The sequence below is a fragment of the Plectropomus leopardus genome, chromosome 19 (genome assembly GCF_026936395.1).
Source record: "Plectropomus leopardus strain MGB_pleo_1.0 chromosome 19, ASM2693639v1, whole genome shotgun sequence".
Taxonomy (NCBI): Eukaryota; Metazoa; Chordata; class Actinopteri; order Perciformes; family Serranidae; genus Plectropomus; species Plectropomus leopardus.
Genome location: NC_142194.1, coordinates 11,996,582 through 12,018,363, shown reverse-complemented (window position 1 = coordinate 12,018,363; position 21,782 = coordinate 11,996,582). Strand labels below are relative to the sequence as shown.

Below are 21,782 nucleotides of genomic sequence, written 5' to 3'. Positions count from 1 at the left end.
GGTGACGCCACAGGCTCGGTATTGTAGGTAATAGTGCGCGACTTGATAAGCAAGAATATTTGTGATTCTAGGCTACTTTAATATAGCTATTGTATGGAAGCCCATTTCTGCCGATACAATAAAGAAAAAAACTCCTGTAAGTCAGAATAAGAAACATTCTCGAAATATTGATTTAGCATCTCAGAATAATAATTTAGTAGCCTTTTCCCCAAATAATTAGTTGATATCTCAAAAACATAGTTATATGTTTATTAATTTAGTTATATAGTTATTAAAACAAGTCATTATCCCAAAGTAATGACTCAGTAGCTTATTTTATAGCCTATAATGAGTTATTAGCTGAAAATAATGATGTTGTATCTCAAAATAATAACTTTTTCTCTTGAATTAAACTTTTTCAAAATAGTGGCCTAGGCATTCATCCTCATTTATGCTATGTAGGGATGGTGTAAAATGGGGGAGGCACTTCAAATTATTTTTTTTAGTACTGGGTAATTATGTTTTTTATTTGGTTCAGAGGAGGTACATTCAACTTTAAAATGTTATGTCTTATATTTATTTTAAATATCACCATAACCACAAACCTGTTAGTGGAGTTGAAAGCCATGTTCTTTAAAATTTTCAAAAATTACGCAATTTACCATAGCCAGAAACTGTAAAATATAGTGAAGGGAGGGTCATGCATTTTCCCTCAGTCACTTTAGAGAGGCTAAAGGTAAAATATTTGAAGCCCCAGGGAAGGTCATGATGGAAGAGAAAGAAAAAATAATAATTTGCATGCCAGCCACTTTCTACAATCCCTTAGTACATTTTTTTTTCCATTATTTTGAGATATTAAGTCAATATTTTAAGAAAGTATCTCATTATTTTGACATATGGCATTATTCAATTAAGTTTCTCAAGAGACTTTGTTATCATAGGCCAATGACTTACAGGATTTTTTTTGTCACACATGCAGAAATAGGCCTCCATACTTTGTCTATTATGAAGCACAAAATATGTTCGTTAAACAAATTTATATTAGGCCTATTTATCTAGACATTTTCTTAAAAAAAGATCTAGTTATCCATAGTTTTTCATAATTTGAGATATCAAATTGATGTTTTGGGAGAGTTTCTTATTATTTTTTAAATGGCTCACCACGCCATTATTTTGAGATGAGTTATTTTGGGAAAGTTCCTCATTATTTTGAGATTGTTTTTTTTAAAAAATTATAGGCCAGTTATTTACAGGAGTTTTTTTTACCATCACACTGGCAAAAATGGGCTTCCATATTTCGGTTTATATGTCAAGGGGATGAGATTAGGGCTAGCTGTGATTTTTAATTTGAACATTTTAATAAAATGCTACGTATTTTCTGTATATACACATCACATCAGGATACTTAAAATTTAAATCTCGTGTCTTCTTTGTGACTGCAATCTTAAATGACAATAAATAGACCTGTCTAGATTTTTTGAGTAGTCCTTAGCCTGGAGGCAGTGACATATTTTCAAATGTTACAGTCGCTCCTGACATTTGGATTATATCAAACACTCAGTGATATCAATAAAAAACACTAGATGGCAGCAGTCAACTTGTGGTCAAGGCGTGCATTGCAGGCTGCAGCCTTTTGGTCTTGTATCAAATAAGTTTCAGTTTACCTTTTTCAAAAAGTGATTGTCAGTGTAGACATCCACAGTAACTCTTGGTTTAGTGTAGTCAATCCACCAGAGCAACGTGAAGTGTGGAATTTTACTTTTCTACTGTGTATGATGGATATATCTACGGTGGGAAACATCCATGTATTTTCCCGTTACCTCTCCTAAATGCAAGAAAAACAAAAAAAATCCAAAAAGCCCCTCATAGTTTTTCTTAAAAACATAATAATAACATGTATTTATGCAATACAATTTAAAAAGTAGTTGTAAACTGTAAACAGAGAAGTATGGGGAAAAACTGACCTGCAACATTGATTTTACTAGAAAATCTAAAAGTTTTGGTAAATATTTTAACGTAACTCGGTGTTTTCTCACAATAAATACTTAGTCAAAAACAAAACATACAGGTCTCTATGTCATTTTCCCTTTCTCCCTCCATTATAACTCCTGGTTTTTAGATCATAATACTGTATAGTACGTGTCTCTCTCAGATATCCCTGGTTCTGTACCTAAATGTGCAAAGAAAAGTTAAGCAGAAAGATGCAAACTCATGTTGGACCTCCTATTCGCTGTGACGCAGCGCAAAGTCGTGGCTGGAGCGCTGCTCCACGCTTCCTACTGGCATTCAGGCTTTTGCGCTTCATGCTTCCACTGCGTCCTCCCCCGCGACTGCTGTGCGGTTACTGGGGTCCATCAGGGCTCCCCAGGTGAACACAAGGATCACACCCATCCAGCCGGAGCGAGGGGGGATGACTGAAAGAAGTAGTGTGATCCAGAAGATCCGGCGTTTCTGACGGTGCTGTTCCAAGAGGCGCAGTCCTCCATAAAACAACATGATGTCTGCTATAGAGACTGGTGCCACCGTGTACCAACCTGCACAGCTGCTCAACTGGGTCTACATGTCTCTGCAAGACACTCAGAGCAGCACGTTTGACGCGTTCAAAGCCGAGTCGGACTCTTCTCCTCAGGACATCTCCAAGCGCAGCGCAGCTGATCTGAGCGCCAACTATCTCAACAACTTCTTCCATCTGAGGAGTGAGGTAGAGTTCCTGTCACTGTCATAACGCGCTCATGGATATAATTAACACTTTGCATAGTATTTCACAACATTCATTGCTGAAACCTTCACTTATTCATCTTTTTTTTTGCATGTCAAATATGTCTTTCCCAAATGAAAATGAAACACATACAGTATTTCACTGCAGGTTATTTTTGCTGCCCATACAGTAAACCTCACCTGCATGCCTTCATTGGGTCGCACTGTGGTGAGTGGGTAGTACATGAATATGTGTTTTGTACCCTGGTATAGTGCCTGAGTGTGTTCAGACTGTTCTGGTGTCAGTGTGCAGCTGGAGGGGGGGAATGGCAGGTTGAGAAAGACCTCTCACAAGGTTTAAAAAATGTTGGAGTTCACCCTGACTGGCCTCTGCTTGGTCAGAGGAGTGTGCTGTGTTCGATCAGTGGAGCTGCTTAATTTTATACTGACCCATATTGGGAAAGTAAGAAAACTGGGTATAAAAAAGTTAGTTTTGAGTAAAACATTTGCATAAAAATCCAAATTTGCAATTACTTTTAAACTTTCAAAATGAACACGTTCAAATATACTGTAATGGCACACATGCCACAGACATACAGCTGTTTTGCGTCTCATACAGATCATTACTTACATGTGCATCTGATCACAATTCTCTGTCTGTGATGCCTTCAGAGTAAACAGCCAGTGTCCGCAGGCTGTTCTTCATGTTTGCCCCTGCGGTGCCATAGCACCCGTCTCCTCCACAGGCACAATGATGCTGATTGTGCCGTGCCAAAAGAACAAGTTATAAGCACCAATGACAAAGGCATTTTGTTCTGTTGAGGAAATGGACACTATTGGCCCCACAGTCTAAATGCAATAAAGGCAGCACATCTGCAGAATCGAAATAATGTTGGCTACTGTCAGAGGCACAAACAGGAGAATCAATCAGGGTGATGGACTGCCATGCTGCCTCTGAGATGCTCTTTCATTGTAGAGTCAGCACAACAATCTTTTTCTCTGACAGGCCTTGAACAACAATTTCTACAAGAGCTCCTCGCCCTACGGGTCCCTCAACAATATCGTGGACGGCCTGAGCTCTCTGGCGGACCATTTCTCAGACCTCTCCCTGTCCCCCGAGACACGCAAACCCAGCAAAAGGCCGCCGCCCAACTACCTGTGCCATCTTTGCTTCAACAAAGGCCACTACATCAAAGACTGCCCTCAGGTGAGCCAGTCTGTGATGCTTAACATCAGTCAGGTGCAGAAACTGCTGTACAGTGTGTGGGCCCTTTGAGGTGTCTATCAAATGCATCAGTGTGTTTCAAAAAACATACAAAGTGCTGTCCGATGAAGTGAAAATCATGTATTCAGACTGTTCACCCTTGCTTAAACTCTAATGCTATTAAAACTTTAACTCAGAGGTAGAATATTATGTGTTTTTTCATTGTGAAATAGATTCCTCAGCACATATTTGAGTTAGATGTACCACCGCAGGTTGGTAATCAGCAGCAGATGCCAGATTGGATCTCAGAGCTGGCCTTAATGAAAGATGATAGGTTTCTCTGTGGAACTAGGCACGGCCTCCTCTCCAAACACGAGAGAAATAATACCACTGCTTTATGTGCAGCTGCGGTTCCCCATTGATCATGTTCAGAGGGAAATGCCTGACATTTGTTAGGTGTAATGGAAATAATCACATGACTGATGGACAGGATGTGTCCTAGAAGAGAGGTACAGCAAAAAGTAGAAATTCAACCAGCTAGTTGACTTTTACTGGTCAATTAGGCTATATAAAGGAGTCATATAAAGAGCAATTGCTTCCTTTCATGTGAAAGCTGCAACTTAATTCTGTAAATTATAACACTGGAAGCTTCTTAGGGTAAAGTTCACCTCAAAATCAAAAGTATGTATTTCTCCTCTCACCTGTAGCGCTATTTATCAATCTAGATTGTTTTGGTGTGAGTTGCTGAGTGTTTGAGATACTAGCTGTAGAGATGTCTGCCCTCTCTTGGATATAATAGAACTAGATGTCAGCTTGTGATGCTCAAAGCACCAAAAATTTACATTGGAAAAACTCAACAGCAATGTCTCTTTACAGACATCATAACTCGGTTACTCAAGATAATCCACAGACCTTGTTGTAAACAGTTTCATTTAGGAACTATTTTCTTTCCACCAAACTACACCCACCAAACATATCACAGTTGAATTCCTGCTAAGTGAGCTTGAAGTAGTTGGACAATTTGGGAAAATACTTGAGTTCTGGCCGAGGGTTAAATGAGAAGATTAAGCCTGTTAGCTTAGCTTAGCAGGGAGACTTAAAACAGCTAGTATGACTCTGTTCAAAGACCACAAATGTGTTATTAGTGAGTTTTTGAGGTACTCGTAGATGGATTTTGTAACCTTTGGACAGCCAGAGTAGCTGTTTCCCCCACATTTCCAGTCTTAAAGCTAAGCTATCCGGCTGCTCGACACCAGCTAACTTACATATTTACTGTACCGATGTGAATGGTATCAATCTTCTCATCTAACTCTCTGCAAGCAATTCAATTAGCAAATTTCCCTAAATATCCTTTACGAAAAAACCAACAGGCAGAAACATGGGAAGAGTCCGTCTATCTGCTCACATATGTCCTGGCCACATTTTCATCACCGTATCTAAGAGCTTTTAGCCTCCATCACTGCCAACACAGAGGAGATTGATTTAGCTCAGCAATGAATACAGACAGCGGAGGAATGTGAGGAATGTGGAGAAAATAATTTGCAGTACGTTTATAGCTCTTAACATTTTCACATCTGTGCACACCTGGACTAACGCAGCAGAAAGCGTGTGCTGCCGTCGGTTCCTCAGTTTCAGAAATACGTTTGAAAAAAAATGCTCAAAAGATGCTCTCAGCAACACACTGAGACTCATTTTGAGTATGCATCGATCTTTAGGGCCTCTTTGAACCTGACCATGAGGAAAACTGTGTGCATCCTTGCAGATTTTGCAAATGAAGAACAGAGATGCATAAATCAAAGCATTGCAAAATCACTTGTTTAAAAGCTGTTTTTTATGGAGTGGTATAAAACATCTTATTAGCAGCTGTGAGTTTCTTTAGACTGTTTGTTGCGGGCTTCCATAGCTGACTGGTTTGCACTGGGGCTGAAGTGGACAGGAATCAAAGAATGTCACGGCTCAGTAAGATGAGAGAAGAAGCACACAGGAAGTGGGTGTGCGGGGCCTTTAACAGCCTCTCTCCGGGTGGAATGGGGCCCATGTCAACTTAAGAAGTCTGCCTCTTTGATAAAGAAACACATGGTACCTCAGTGGAAGGCCTTAGGTGATGAAAAATAACGAAAAGTGCCAGTTAAGGTGGACCACATGAGATCTGAGTTGCAGCCTCACTGAAAGGTATCAGACATGCTATCCATGCTGTCCTTGGCACGTTAGCGGTAAACATCCTGTTGACAGCATAGTGCAGAGTTGGGTTACTTGCTTCACCAGAGGGTTAAGACGTCAAAGGATCACTCTGAGATATTTACGATTCTTCTCTGCAGCCACGCCCCTTAAAATGTGCAAAATCTGGAAACCATTTCTGCTGGCTGGCTCTCGCTCTGCTTTAGAAAGATGATGTCAGATTTTATCATGTGGTGCTAATATTTCAGACCCATAGCGATGATTACGCAGCCGTTGTCATGACAAAAGGCCTCTTCAGTTGAAGCTGAGCTGAACGTTCTTTTGAAGCTGTAACTAATGAACAAACTGCGTTTTGTTCTTGTTGGCTGGAATCTGAGGCATTTTTTAGCTCAAGACAACTGAAATACATTGTGTGGATACACTTTTAATATTTTACAATGTGTTGGGTTGCAGAAAAATCCGTTTTCCAACTTTCTATAAAATGGGACCTAGTATGCATCCTCACTTTTAGTCATACATATATAATATTACAGTGAGGGATGTTCATATCAAACATGGCCAAAGATTCAAATAATGGGATATGTAAAAGTAATCTCTGCAAGCAAAAACCTCAGGTTTATGACATTGACTAGTAGAAATGCACAATATTGGATTTATTGCTGATTTCCGATATGCCGATATATAGCAACTTATTTGGCTGATAGCCAATACCGATATCGATCCACTTTTTCCCCCACTAATTATACAGATCATCAAGTCTCTTCTGTAGCTTAATTAGCATCATATTATACATACTCTTATTGTAAAGGTCCGCCAGCAGATGTAGACATAAAATACAATTCTTTTCAGTGTATGTAATATTCATTCATGTGCAAAGAAAGAAAAATACTTCAACTTGGGGTAAATGTCATGTATATGTCCACTTTGTAAATAATTTAAAAAATAATTGTTTGTGATATCAGCAGAAAGCCAATATTTAAAGCCAATATCTGCCGATACCGATGACGTGCTGATATTACCATGTGACTAGCCTACTCAACTTCCAACATTGCTACTTTGGCTACAAGTTGACATCAGATTATGACAGATTTCTTTATATGTCATCTGGGGGAAAAAATTTGCTTTTTGGGATGGGGGGCTTAAAGAGACAGGCGCTAAATCAGAGTGTTTCAGACAGAGGATGAACAGACGGTCTGGGGAAAAAAGTGTTTTTCATACATTAGAGAATGTAAACAGTAAGAGCCTTAAATACAACCATAGTCCTAAAAATGAACATCGTAGGTTCTCTTTTACTATGAGTCCTAATCTGAAAATCATAAGCTCTTTGTCCGGTTAGATTGCAAAACTTGCTAAATGTGCGGCAGGTTTAACACCTTTCCCCCCGTAACCCAGGGTCACAACATTTTAATGACCCCTTGCCAATTAAGTAGCTGAGCCCAGTTACTGTAAGGAGAATACACTAGTGACAGTGTGCTGACAGTACATGGGTGTATGGTGGGAAGAGCCTGGGCTAAATAAGGAGAGCATTGTTTCTCCAGAGGGGCTGTGGAACCAGAGGTCAGGAAGTCAGGCTGTATTGTTCGCTCAGCTCTGCTTGGCTGCAGTCATCTCCGACTCTCTCTCTCTCTATCTATGCAGAAGGGTGGTTGTCGGACACTTGTTTAAAGGGCCAGTGAGCAGCTGCCCAGAGATGTCTGCATCCAGAATGTGTTTTTGGAAACAGTGGGTAGCACAGGAAGAGGGTGTATGTCTTTACTGTTACAGTTTAATCAGGTTTGAATGGAAGGAAAAAGTCTGCTTTGATGATTACTTTGGAAAGAGGAACTTTTGATAGGCTCGGACATGGAATTTCTTGATTTATGTTTGGTCTTTGAAGGCTGAAACAGATATTTTTAGTTTTAAGTTGCATAAGTTCTAACTAGTATTTCATCCCATTTTGCTATACCTTACTGTAACTCGATGTAGTTGCTTACAATTAAAGGAAAAGTTCAACATTTCAGAGAGAAATAGTTGCCCTAAAATGATGATTTTTTTCTTCTTTTACACTTCTTTTTTGTACAGATTAAAGAGACAAGATACAAAATGTACTTTTCTGAGTTTTGGGAGGGGTTCAGGCTTGCTGTAACCCTCTGTTTCCAGTGGTAAGCTTAACTAGCTGGTTGGTGGCAGTTGCTTCATATTTGGTTAACTTAACTTATCATGCAGGCTGGAGATGAATCAGCTTTCCTGGCTCTGCCCAAAGGTATCAGCACCTCTAAAGCTCACTACTTAAAGCACATGTTTTTCTGCTGAAATCTTGATTCAAATACTGATAATGACATTAGTGTTGTTTTGGAACTGGATGCTTTACTTCAGGTGGAGGGATACCGTTAATCGCTAAATGTGTAACTGGTGAATCTCAAGCAACACTGTTTGATGACTGTTGCTTTGGTCCTTTTGTTTTCACTGCTGATAAACGTCTTATCTTTTCTCAGTATGCTGTCTGTTGCTTTTGGCCGGATCATCTGCTGAGGAGGATGAGCAAGATAGAGGAAACCGTGGTATGTGGGGTAGATAGACTCCCTCTGATAAGCAGTGGCTGTCATCTACTCTGAGCTAATGAACATATAAGAGAAAAATGCAGCAGAAGAGCTCAGTTTTTATGTGGTTGCAAGTTTTCAAGATAAATCACTTTTGTTTTCCTGGAGGACTGAGTCATTGTGGATGTCAGAGGGGAAGGAAAGGGAAATGAGAGTGAAATGTTTAGTTTCCCTTTCTTTGGCTCTAAATATAGTTGTATCACATCTTTAGTTTTAAGTTATTTGTACCTTGCTGTCAAAATTAAAGTTGTTCTTGAGGTTTAAAAATGTATTCTTGACTACAGTTAACATAAAAATCTCACCTAGATTATTTACTAGCTTTTTGAAAGATGATGATCATCTTTTACTCTTTACTCATTTGCTTTTTTTCTGAGCTCTAAAACTTATTTCTTGTTTACAGAATAGATCCATTTTCTTGTCTCCTATAAAGTAGTTTTTTAAAAGCAGGTTTTAAAAATAATTACTTTCACTAAAATTAAATAACATTGTATGCGGATTCATAGAAGTAGATTTTGGTGAGTTATACCACATTTGGGGATTTGTTTTAGGTGAGTTTGGGTGCCAAAACAAATTTTGGATTTAAGGGATAAAATATTAAATTCTGGATTTAGGGGCACTATATTAAATTTCAGGATTAAGACAAATGAATGTGTTGAGGCAGTAAAAATTAACCAATGGTATTTGGGGGTGCATTTCTACATTTTGGTTTTATAAAAAGCACATTTTATAATCAGTTTCAGGGGTGAATACAAAATGATGGTATTTGGGAACACTATATCAAATTTTGTAATTTGAGTTCTTATCAAGTCGTGTTTATGGCCCCAGAAAGATTAAGATCAGCCCTACCATTGAAGTTACTCATGCATTGTGCGGAAGGATTAATGACAGGAAGTTTTTCAAATGATTTTTATCTCAAGTAGTCAACATTTGGTTGATGTTAGGGTACAGCTGGGTAGTTAATCAAATTTTATTTTCAATTACGGTTTTGGCTTCCAGCGAATATGGAAACAAGATATTTGAGATGAAACAATAATCGTGCTGCATTCAGTTTGGCAATGATACTCTCGTTTTGACTTGTGTTGTAAATCCAGCTCATCCTTTTCCTTTACAGTGGTGAGCTCAGTGTTGGCAACTTAGCAACTCTCTTACAAGTGACTTTAAAGCCTCTCCTTGAAACTAGTGACAAATCAAGCTACTGAGACCATCAGGGAAAAAGTGATTAGTTTATTATTTATTTATTTATTTATTATACTGTAATGCATTTCCATGCATGCTGCTCAGAGTCATCACAATCTATGACTCTTGTGCCAACAACGTGGGGTCTCTCCTTCTCCTCTTGTGCCATGTTTATATTTATATAGTTTCACAGTTGAATTATATTTAAAGTTCAAGTTAATCCACTGTTTTATGTTTTGTTGGGGGTTACGTTCAGTAAATGGGTGATGTATCCAAAATCGATGAGTAATCATTATCAATATTGACCAAAATGAATCGTGATTATGATTTTTCCCTTGTAGGGAGTATGAAGGGTATAAAGGTAGATCCACTCATTAACAGATGCAGTAAAATGCCATTACAACCACAGTATATCACTTGAGTTGTCACTTTAAAAAGTGACTGCATGTTTTTGTGTTGTCCTCATTGACAATAATGAGAATCATTCCCACAACACTGACTGAAACTGCATCAATTTCTGAACATGACAATGAAATCAAACTCATTGTTAGCAACCTCCAGAGAACCACTTCTGCCTTCTTCACTCTCGCTTAGCTGTGTTTCGAACTGAAGTTGAAAATATTGTGCTGTTGCATTTCTTGTTTGTGTGCCAGCCCACCTGCCCCTGTCACTCACCCTGTGTGAAACATAACGCCAGTTTACAGCTGCGTATGTCGTCAACTTGCCCACAGCCAGGACTGGAGCTCAGTCAGACTCTGGATAGAGTGGAGTGTGTACTTGTAGATAATCCTCCCTCATAAAAGCAGCACTGTGCGTGAAATAAATGCTGAGAAGAATAACGTCTGTGAATATGTGGAAATCTGTCTGCTAGTTTAAAGGCTCTACATGCTTCGAGCAATGGGATTGATGCAAAATTGAAAACCCATGAAGGGGAATAGAAAACCAATCGTTTGCTTTTTGGCCTCCAGTTGTTTTGATCTAATCATGTTTGTTTTGGAGAGGGGGAAGGTTAATCCCTTCAGTATTTCAGATCTGCAAGATTTGTAGAAAGGCTGCATGGAAGAATTACAGCTTCATATACAGTGACTTAACTGTCATCATAATCTAATGTGCCTGTCAAAGTAATACTTGAGATAAAGACGCAGGGTTGGAACTGAATATTTTTAGTATGCTCGCTATTTGCTTCATGACAACTGTGACATAATCAGACAAATCATCTCTGGGATTATACAAATGTACTAATGTATTCTGATTCATTTTTGCAACATATGACATTTCCTTCTAAGAAGTCTGTGACCAATTATAACTGTCTGTGTTGATTAATCTATAGATCGTTTTTGCAATTACTAGATTTATTGTTTGGTCAATAAAAAATTTCAGAAAATGGATTAAAAATGTCAGTCAGTGTTTCCCAAAGCCCAAGATAAAGTACTCAAATCAATTTGTTTTGTCCAAAACCCAAAGATGTTCAGTTTACTGTCATATAGAGGTTAAGAAACCAGAAAACATTCACCATTTAGGAGCAGGAATCAAAGAATTCAAAATTTTTTTCCTGGTAAATTTGGTGCATGAACGGGAATGTAGCCCTATGTTAAAAAATAGTTAAAGAGTATAAAAGCATATCGAGAGAGAGAGAGAGAGAGAGAGAAATGCCCCTCTGTCTCTCTCTCTCTTAAAGACAGATCAAACTGTAAAACAAAGCAGCACTAAACACCTATAAACCAATATTCTGTTATTGAATTGCCTATATTTTGCCTAAAATCTCTTCAGAAACATGTTTTAGTGCACTGTTGGGCTGTTATACGAGAATCTCTGAACGGGAAGTGGATGCCATACTGTTTTCTGTATTGTAAAAATGGAGGCTGAAAACAAGAAATGATGAAACCAAGTAGCTGATCAAATATGGACCAAGATTCTGTTACTGCGTGGCCTATTTCTTGTCTCAATATCTTCAGAAACATATTTTAGTGCACTCTTTTTTCTGTAATACGAATTGTCACCAACCATCTGCCATATTGTTTACCCTGTTAAAACGGACAAACTCGCATTACGTCACCCACCAGTTGGAGCCTTTTTTGGTCCAGTGCGGTGCAATGCATTTTTGTAGTTGTAGGTTTTCTTGAGCAAAACTGAATGTCATTTCTTTTCCTCTGTTTTCTCTGGTCACAGTAGAACAAGTATTTGCATTTTTCTGCTCCAGAAAGCCTCATTTTATGAAAAGACCAATTCCAATTAAAATACTTCTTTAAGGAAAACAGTATAGGTCATCAGCTTGTTGCTTTAAACCCTCCTGGAGATAATCGATTTCACAAATAATGAAGTAGTATCACTTAAGTCGACACAGGAGTCTTTAAAACATAGGAGACCTATTGCTGTGGATCTCAGTCCGGGCGGTAATGTGTTGTTTTGCTTTGGTAACAGCTGGGCTTCTCCCTGATGCTGTGGGGGTCTGATACAAATTAAACCCAGCGAGGGCGAGCGAGCACTGCGGGTTTGTTAGTGTGGAGTAATTGACCACATGGTATCCGAGAGGCTTGGTGTTGCTGTGTTCTCCAGGATGAATGTCTCATGGGGCTTTGGAAGCGGGGGAGAGAGTGAATGGGGGAGAGAGAAAAGAGGAGGGGGGGTGAGGATTTGGAGTAGTCCATTGTTTATCCTGATGGTTTCCAGATGATGGCAGAGGGAGGCAGCCAACCTCCTGGGCCTCTCTCACCAGGCTGCAAGGATCTGGGCCAAGCTTATCTGCTGCAGCCTTAAAATCTGGCTTTACATCGCTCTGTGCACTCTGGAGCTGATTTAAGTTACACAACCAAAGTTATGGCTTTTGGATGTGATGAGTTGTAATGCACATAATAAATGAATTTAACATCTATTTATCCTAAAACAAAACAGTTTCTCACACATGGTTTGAGGTTGCAAAGATCTTCGATCAAATATGGAGAGTATGTTTTGGGAGAAAATGTGTTTGAGCTTTTAGAATTTATTACTGTGTGAAAAGAAAAGGGGCCAAAAATGGAAAACTTTAGTCTAAAAAACAAGCCTTTAACATCATGGATTCATGATTTTAGCTACGTCAGCAGCATTGGCAATGTTGGTCGCTCAGCTGAACCACCACTTTGGTCCAGAGTGAAATATTTCCACAACTGTTGGATGGATTTACATGAAATTTGGAATAACATTCACGGTCTCTAAAGGATACATTGTCATAACATTGGTGATTCCTTGACTTTTTTTTCCTAAGGCAGCAGTACCCAGTCCTGACTTCGAGAAATTTTGTTCAAATGCTGCATTCACATGGAATCTGGTAGAAAGTAAATTGGATATCATTTTAGTGGACAAGAGCATAACAGTAATATTAGGTGATGCCAAAATGCCGGCATCAGTAACGGTGGACAGCATTGTCATTCAAAGTTAAAATTATTTAGCATTTTGGTGTCCACATGGGTGATCTGGACAATCTCTAGACATTACTAGAATAAATACATAAAAAATATTTTGTACTATTTGTTTGGAAACAATGCACCATCGCACTGTTAAAAGTTGCAGGTACAAATAAAGTTGCAAATATGGAGTAATAAATACAGTAATTCCGCTTTTTGGTGCAAAACAACAGCCATTAGGCTGCTTTGTGTTTTAAAGCATTATGCAGTTTTATTACAGCATTACACTGTAAACTTCACATTCTACTGCAGAATACTGTAATAAATTTAATGATAACATACCACTGAAGTAAATATGGTATGGTTCATGACACTGTAAACTAATGGTAAGATGCTGGAAACTACAGCTGCCAGTAGTTTAACATATTTTTACAGGAAAATTTGTTACCACCCTCAACCCTCATGAGGACAAGCGGTTACGGACAATGAATGAATGAATGAATGAATGAATTTGTTACCATTGCATCATATCATCATTCATGTTTTGTTTTAACGTCCTGCCATTCTGTCAGATTATTTGAATTTCCCGTGCCATCCAGAAGGTGTTGTCCGTCTGTGGTCTGCCGTCTACCTAATTCCATGTGAGTGGAGCATAATTTGAAACAACACATATCTTTTGGGGGTAAAAGTTATGCTGAGCAAATTACATTTTCTATTAACATAATGCATACATGTTTCTCTTTTGCATATCTGGCAAACTGTATCAACCTGACATAGGCTACCAAACTGACATCGAAGAACTAGTGGCGGCGAAGGCCAACTGTTGCGCTATCTCATGCTGCCAAAGACATTGAAAACTACAGCCAACTAGCACGAACGTTCTGTGTGCAAAATTGAATGAATTGTAATTCAGGATTTCCATGGTCATGGAAAACCTGGAAAAATAAATGAAATTTCCCAATCTAATGTTGCAGGCGTGGAGAAGTTATTGAATAAATTAAAAAAAAAAAATCATTGGAAGTTTTGGAAAAGTCAAGGGATTTTGTGATTTGTAATGAAAGTTTTACAGTATTGTGGATAACCTTCTACATTATGTAACCACAAAATTATTTTCTGTGTCTGTTGACATAATGCAGCTTTAATATTCCTCGCTGTGTGACGTTATATTTCCCATCACTTACATCCATTATGAAACTATGTTTGAATCTGATGAGTTTGAAAAAACAGCAGGCAAGTGCTACAAGACTTAATAAAAAAAATTAGGGGTCCTTAAAATGTCATGGAAAAGTTTTGAAATTGTGTCCATGAAAATGTTTTGGATCCCTGTTAATTGCTTTACATGTCATTTTGCATGCATTAACTATATTGCTATAATGGAACACTGGAAAAATATTCTTACTTTGATTGAGATATTTATCTCAGCTGTAAGACCCAACCCGCGCACACTTCCTAGTTAAAATAATATTTTTAAAACATTTATATATTAAATATTGACTATCCAAAAGCACCCTCACGGCAGACAATGAAAGACATTCTTAGGTGTGTTAAATAAACTGGTTGTGTTATGAGTGCAGAGAGCTTGATGACGGATTTGTGCATTTTTCTGCCTTCACTCAAACTTTCCTGCTTTCCATAAGAGCGTCCAGTCACTGTCAGGTCATAAGTGTGATTTTCATTTGTTGGTTGCCAGTGTCGCATCTTTGATGGGACCAGTGGAAACTCCGGACTGTGCCATGGCCTTTGCTGCCCTGTGGGCTCCAGACTTTAGGTAGAGTTTGTTTTGCTTGTTCTGCAGAATGAAAGCTGTTTCCTCCCTCAGGAAGATGATGCTCTGTCTGCTCTCCCTCTGGGTGCTTCAGAAACAGGGCTGCCATCAAAAGTGACCTCCCACAGTGCCTCATTGTGGCTAAATGATGCAAACACAGTCCTCAAAGTGCTTCACAGCGGCCCTCACTGTCAGGGACTTGACTGTTGGAACCTTAACCGTATTTTCTTAAACGCATGTAGTCCTGGAAATGAATAAAATGATCTGTAAGAAGTTTTGAAGCTGACATATGTTCCTGCTGTGAAATCAAAACAAGATTTGACGTTTAACTCCTCCAGTGGTGCCGACTCAGTTTTAATTTTGACTTGCCCTACTTTTCAGCAGAGGTGCGTTTAATTTAAACCAGTCTTGTCGAGATGATTTCGTTGTGATGGGTTTAGGATTTTGTCATGTTATACAAGTGCAGAGTTCATCTGGGTTTTATTTCCTCCCTGCTAAGATCTTTGTGTCCTGATTGGTGGGTCGGGGCCAGCTGGGAGGGATGACTGAGAGGCTGAGGTATTTGTCCTATAGCAGGGAGGCCTCTACCATTGGTCCCCCCACAGCCGGGGCCTCCTTTATGGTCCCTCGGGAACACAGCTGGAGGGAGGGAGTTCATTTCTAATGGGAAAGCTGAGACACCGTCGTTTCTGTCCAACAAATAAATTACACTGAGCCTTACAATATATCCCAACTTCCTTGAGATAAACCATTAAAACTTTTTTTTCTTCTACAGCACAAGGATTCTCCTTACCTTCTACACCAGGGATACTAAACTTGCTTTGCTTAGGGGCCACTTTTGCAAAATGGCAGCCCCGTACATGTTTCTAGAATTACATTTCTAGGATTTTAGGGTGTTTCTAGGATTGTAGATTTTGTGAATCTGTGAGGTAATTTTATGTCTTTTTGGGTCAGTTTTGTGTTTCTTTGTGGTTGTTTTGCTTCTTTTTGTAGTTAATTTGTGTCTCTTTGCGGTTCCTCTGCATTACTTTGTGGTCTTTTTGTGTCTCTTTGTAGTCATTTCAAGTCTTAGCCTGATTGGTACATTTTAATTTGAATGACATGACCTGTTAGGGAGCCCCCTAACACTTTGGGTCCCTGGTTCTGCCCCTGGTAGGCCTTTTCAGTCATCCATCAGTGCATCAGTCTGGTTCATGCTATTAACTTACTATTGACTATTAAGTTACTATTAATTACACTACTGTCACTTTTCCTTTCATTTTTTGTCCTCATATGTTTGTGTATACCTTTTCTATTTTTGTTATATTCTTATTTTAGTTTAGATTTTCTTATATTTTCTCCTAATTATACATTCTTTTACTTTCTTTATACTATTGCTGTCTTTGTGCTGCTGTAACAATAAATGTTCCTCTCTGGGATCAACAAAGGTTTACCTTTTTCTTATGTATGTACATTTTTCTTCTCTAAAATCTGTTTAGATCTCCAAAAACCCATATCAGTCAGCACTAATTTAAATAAAATAAGAAACATTTCTTTGAAATGCTCACTCTTCCAGGACTGCATTAATCAAGCATCAAAGCAAATTAGCTTTTTATATTGTATTGACAGGAACCATAAATAATAACACAAAACTCCTCCATTGACGCAACTGTCTTGACCACCAACGGGGCTGCTATCACTTCCCGTTGTAATCACGCAGAGCTTTGACTTGGCTGCCATCCAAAGAAACCAAATAGGTCAGTCAGTCTCCTCCAGTTTGAGGTGGTGAGAGGCGAAAGCCAAACTGTTTGCAGAGCTGTCGAGGCTTACGCGTTGAGAAATGTCTCAATTGAAAGTATTTAAGTTATGTAGTCGGCCTCAAGTGGGCTGCACACGAGGTCAGTAATGTAAGAATTATTGTCTGCTGTGTGTTTGTGCTCAGGCTCGACCTAAAGGTGAAGGCCTGACCCCCTATCAGGGAAAGAAGAGGTGTTTCGGCGAATACAAATGCCCAAAATGCAAGAGGAAGTGGATGAGCGGGAACTCCTGGGCCAACATGGGACAAGAATGTATCAAGTGCCACATCAACGTTTACCCTCATAAGCAGGTAACAGTACGTCTAAACCTGCTGTGCTCACTGTTTTCAGTTAACCGACACAGCCGGGTCTTTACAAGAAAACACTGCTTCACTGCACAAAGCCTGGCTGGAAACCAATTTATGCTTTGTGACTGTATTTTTTTTTACAGTATATTTCCTCATGGTTTGACCCTCGAGGCCAAAAGCTGCTTTATATTTTCTCTACCGCCCAAAATAACCAGATTAACTGTGGAAATCAAATGCTGTTAGCTGTAGAACTGGCACACCGATGCAGGCAAAATGTTTTCAGCTGCAAAAATGTTATTTGATTTTATCACTATCTTATGTATCTGTTGTATGATAATACAACAGATAAATACGTTTGGTATCTTTGGTATCTATCATACATAGGTTTGGTGGACAGTTAATCCACCGACCAAACAAACTAGTGGTTAATTTTCGGTGCAAATAGTACCACCATGTGTCAAATTCTAAAGGATTTTTTGAACCAAGAGGTTTTAAGGTGAATGGTTTTGTATAAATTCATCATATAACTGCATTTAGTTTTTGATATCTTGTCCTTTTTGATATTTAGTCAATAACTCCTGAACAAACTTAGATGACACATGCAAATATCAGCCCTAAGGGATCCTGCAAAATGTTATGGAATTTCATCTAAAGGTGATTTTTCTCCAAAAATCATCATCAACCAGCCACTATGATTGTCCATAATGCTGAGGCAGAATATAAATGGCTATATTATATTCTTATGGGATGGGTGACATACTGATAATACTGAACGCATCAGGACTTGTTCCATGTGGGATGTATAAAATGACAACAGAGTGTACGCTGTCTCGTGATTTTTCCTTGGCTCCACACTCCAACCATATAGCTGCATTTTGTGACCATGGAGCACCAGTTTGATTTGCAGTTATTATTCATGAATAAACTGGAGAGCTGTTTGTTTCCAGCTCACTGTGAATAAATCCTCATATTTAACGTTGCCGCGGTAACTGTTGTCATTTCCACTAACTGCTAACAACTTACCTTTGATCTGAAGCTTCAGGTTCACAGAAAAAACATTTTTTGCCTGAAATAACACAAATTCTTCAGAAGTACCAGTGAAGTACCAGTGGTATTGCTATAATTAATTTTATTAACTTTACCACAGCAACATTTTAATCTTATTATATTAGTACTTTTTTGTTTAAGAGTACTTTATTAATCTTAACAATAATTATATTCACTTTATCTTAACAGTACTTTGTTTAATGTAATTAAAACAGTCATCTATTTAACTTTAAGTGTTTTATTTGACTTTATTAAACTTTTTAACGACATACTAAACATACTAAAATAAGAGTACTTCATTAATCTTAATAACAGTGCTTTATTTCACTTTATCATAACAGTACTTCATTTAACTTAATTATAACAGTACTGTACAGACATTTGATTTTATGTACTTTATTTTTTGCCTGAAACTGACAGTACATAAAGCATCATGCATAATTACGAGTAACTGTAGTAGTCCTCCACAGGTCATTAAAACCTTAAATTCCCCAAAACACTGTGGACACAACCTTGGCGTACTGACTGTCTGTGATAAGTTATTCCCGTTTCTTTGTTCCAGCGACCTCTGGAGAAACCAGACGGGTTAGATGTATCGGACCAAAGCAAGGAGCATCCACAACACCTGTGTGAAAAATGCAAAGTCCTCGGCTACTACTGCCGCCGCGTGCAATAACACACTCTACTCGCCTTACGTACTCCTCCAAAAAAGGGAGAGTTTTTATTTTAATAACTAAATAGTTATATAGTTAACGTTATTGTTCTGTAATACATCTAACGGTTTATTTTGATGAAGTATTTTCTTTGACACTGTGACTCTCAGTATAAGAGGCTCCTTTTTTTTAAAGTATCAGTCAGCGGAGATGAGTACTTTGCTTTGCTGGGTTCCTGTAACTTCCTCAGTTATCATTATGTGAATATTCATTTGAAGTCTTAACAATGAAACTGTGAATTAAGAAACTTTAGCTCTGTGTCTGTCTCCTTTCATGTCCAACATGTTGGAAAAAAAAGTGGAGCTTCGAGACGAAGAAGATTCTCTTTTACATGTTTGTATATTCCAGAAATAACTTAAATGAAATGTTTTCTGTATAAAATATGCAACAAGTCTTTACTAAGAAGGATATGCATTATTAGTGTGTATCTGCATTATTATTATTATCTGTATTATCAGTACTGGAGGGTACATAATTGTTTAAATATATTTTTAAGCCATTACTGTTTTGTTGATTATTACACTTTGTGAAGGAATATATAGCCAGCTAACATTTATTCTTTATAAGTATGTGCCTGAATATCAAAAGACATCTTTTGGGGAAGTTTGTAATTTGTACAACCAATGCAATGTGATAGTCACACTTAATTTTCTGAAAAACAGAACTGATTACAGCACAGTTGTATTTTTTGCACCCGGTGCTAAGAAAGACTCACCAAAGTGCTTTTTATGGGTCAAAGGTCATAATGTCCCAAATGTAACATGAGAACAAAAATAATTTGAATCTGAATGTACCAAAGATCATGAGGGATTAAAGGGACAGTTTCAATTTAAAATGAAAAAAATATATTTTTCCTTTTACCTGTAGTGTTGTTTATCAGTAAACATTGTTTTTGTGTCTCTCTCCAGTATAATGGAAATAGATGGCACTCGGCTTGTGGTGCTCGAAGCAGCAAAAACAAATCTTTCCTTTGTTACTGAAGATAATCCTCAGTCCTCGCTATGAGCAGTTTCATTAGGAACTATTTTCTTTATGCTGAACTTCCCCCGCCAACCACATGACTGCGCCACCTGGCACCACTGAGCGAGCTGACGTTACAGCTCAGGTGGGCATTGGGGATTTTGCAGTTCCCCTTATTTACAACGCAATCTGTAAATAGTTGGCTTTTTTTACCAGAACAAATGGGTTGTCTGAACATTAAATTTTAATTAGCATATGATGTGTGTGTAAAAATATATGTAAGAAAAGTTGTTCAAAATGCGCTATTTAATGAATCTATGCAATCTGATGTGAAAGCGTCATCATGTCGGGATAAAGTGCAAAGGTTGGGGTCATCCATCGACTAAACTTGGGAGAAATCTGCAGTACTGGGAGCTAATCAATGGCGCGGGCAAGCTGAGAAAGACCAGGAGAACTGTTTTGGTGCTGCTTTTTGGATCCATAAAGTGTGCCGGATGTGAGGGATTTTCACTGTGGGGGAATAGCCACCAGGATGGAGTTTTATGGCAGATAAAATTAATGGAGTTCATGATGAATGGACAAATAATTTGCCCAAGGGACATGAGATGCTTAAGAAGACAATTTAATGCCTGACACCATTCAAAATTAAATATTGGAAATTTTTGCGCATGTAAACTGTAGAAAAAATGTGTCTGGGATTCAAGAGAACGCGTTTATTGCAATATCATCTGCTGGAACTACAGATAAACATGCATCTGAGCAGTTTTCCTGTAGCTTCTCTAAGCGTGTGTGCACACACATTGTGCAGGATCCCTCAGCAAAATATGTTTCAGAAGACGCAAGACGCACTCTTCTGTCTGCTTTGTGATACAGTTGGCGGATGTAGTTCAGTAGAAAGAAAATAGTTCCTACATGTAAGTGCTCACAACAAGGTCAGTGAACTATCTCGGATAACCAGGTCATGATTTCTGGAAAAAGACATTGCTGCTGAGTTTTTAAATGTATTTTTTTTTGTTTGCTTCAAGTACGGCAAGCCGAGTGCCATCTAGTTTCATTTTACTAAAAAGAAGGCGGACATAATGCGGCCGATTTCTCCAACTCACACCAAAACTATCTAAAGTAATATAAAGCACTACAAGTACAAGGTACAATGTGTATCTTTGATTTGGGTGTAAACTTTCTCTTTAAGTGAACGGTTGCATGTTGCTTTAGATGCTATTTGTATTTTCCTGAAATTGTGATAATTATGAACATAAAACAGAAATACCCTCTGACTTTTAATAGTTTAAAATGTGTGAAACGCCGTTTAATGTGCCTTAGAGTGACCTATGGAGAAATTGCTCCTTTTGATCTCCTAAAATGTTTTTGTATTAAAATATATTTAAACATGTTCCTGGTTTCTGCATTGTTCTTCAAAACATTTTGTTATCTCTAGTGACAATATAAGTACATAATGTTTTTGGTTCATCCGTGTGTCAGTGTGGATTTTGGGGTGGGAAGGTTTGGCCGGGATGTGATGGGAAAGTCCACACGGGGCCGCACAGCTGACAACTGATAAAATCTAACTCCGTCTTCAACATTCACTGATCCAGATGTTACACATTTTTGTCTCCCCACAACATAAAACAACAAAATATCCATCTCTCTTAATATTTTTCAAGCATCTGGTAAAATTTACTTATGGCAAAGCACAATCAGATTTGGCTTCATCACCTTCTCATATACCTCCGCTGACACAGCCCTCGGTGCGCTCTGATACAAGATGCCAGGCAAGCTGACTCCCCTCACGCACTAAAAGAAACATTTCCCTGAGTAGAAGAAACAAGGTCTGACATTTTAGACCTTAATTCTTCTGGGCAGACGTCAGCAGACTAAATACTTAGCAGAATAAGATCATGAGTGGACTGAGGCTGATGAGGAAAACAGAGGAAGGTGGGACGACTGACAGATTTCATTCCTCAGCTGGTGATAAAACATTCACCTTCCTCTAATAAATGGACACACCTTTAACTCAGACTGCT

The 21,782-nt window shown here is 38.4% G+C and overlaps 1 protein-coding gene across 1 annotated transcript; it reads left to right on the top strand.

Moving 5' to 3' along the window:
• Nucleotides 1–21: 21 nt before the first annotated feature.
• LOC121958384 (zinc finger CCHC domain-containing protein 24-like) lies at nt 22–21,151 on the top strand. Its single transcript, XM_042507277.2, has 4 exons — nt 22–2,680; nt 3,683–3,883; nt 16,880–17,044; nt 18,651–21,151. The coding sequence occupies exons 1-4, from the start codon at nt 2,474–2,476 to the stop codon at nt 18,762–18,764; spliced, it is 687 nt and encodes a 228-aa protein (XP_042363211.1). The 5' UTR covers nt 22–2,473; the 3' UTR covers nt 18,765–21,151.
• Nucleotides 21,152–21,782: the final 631 nt, after the last annotated feature.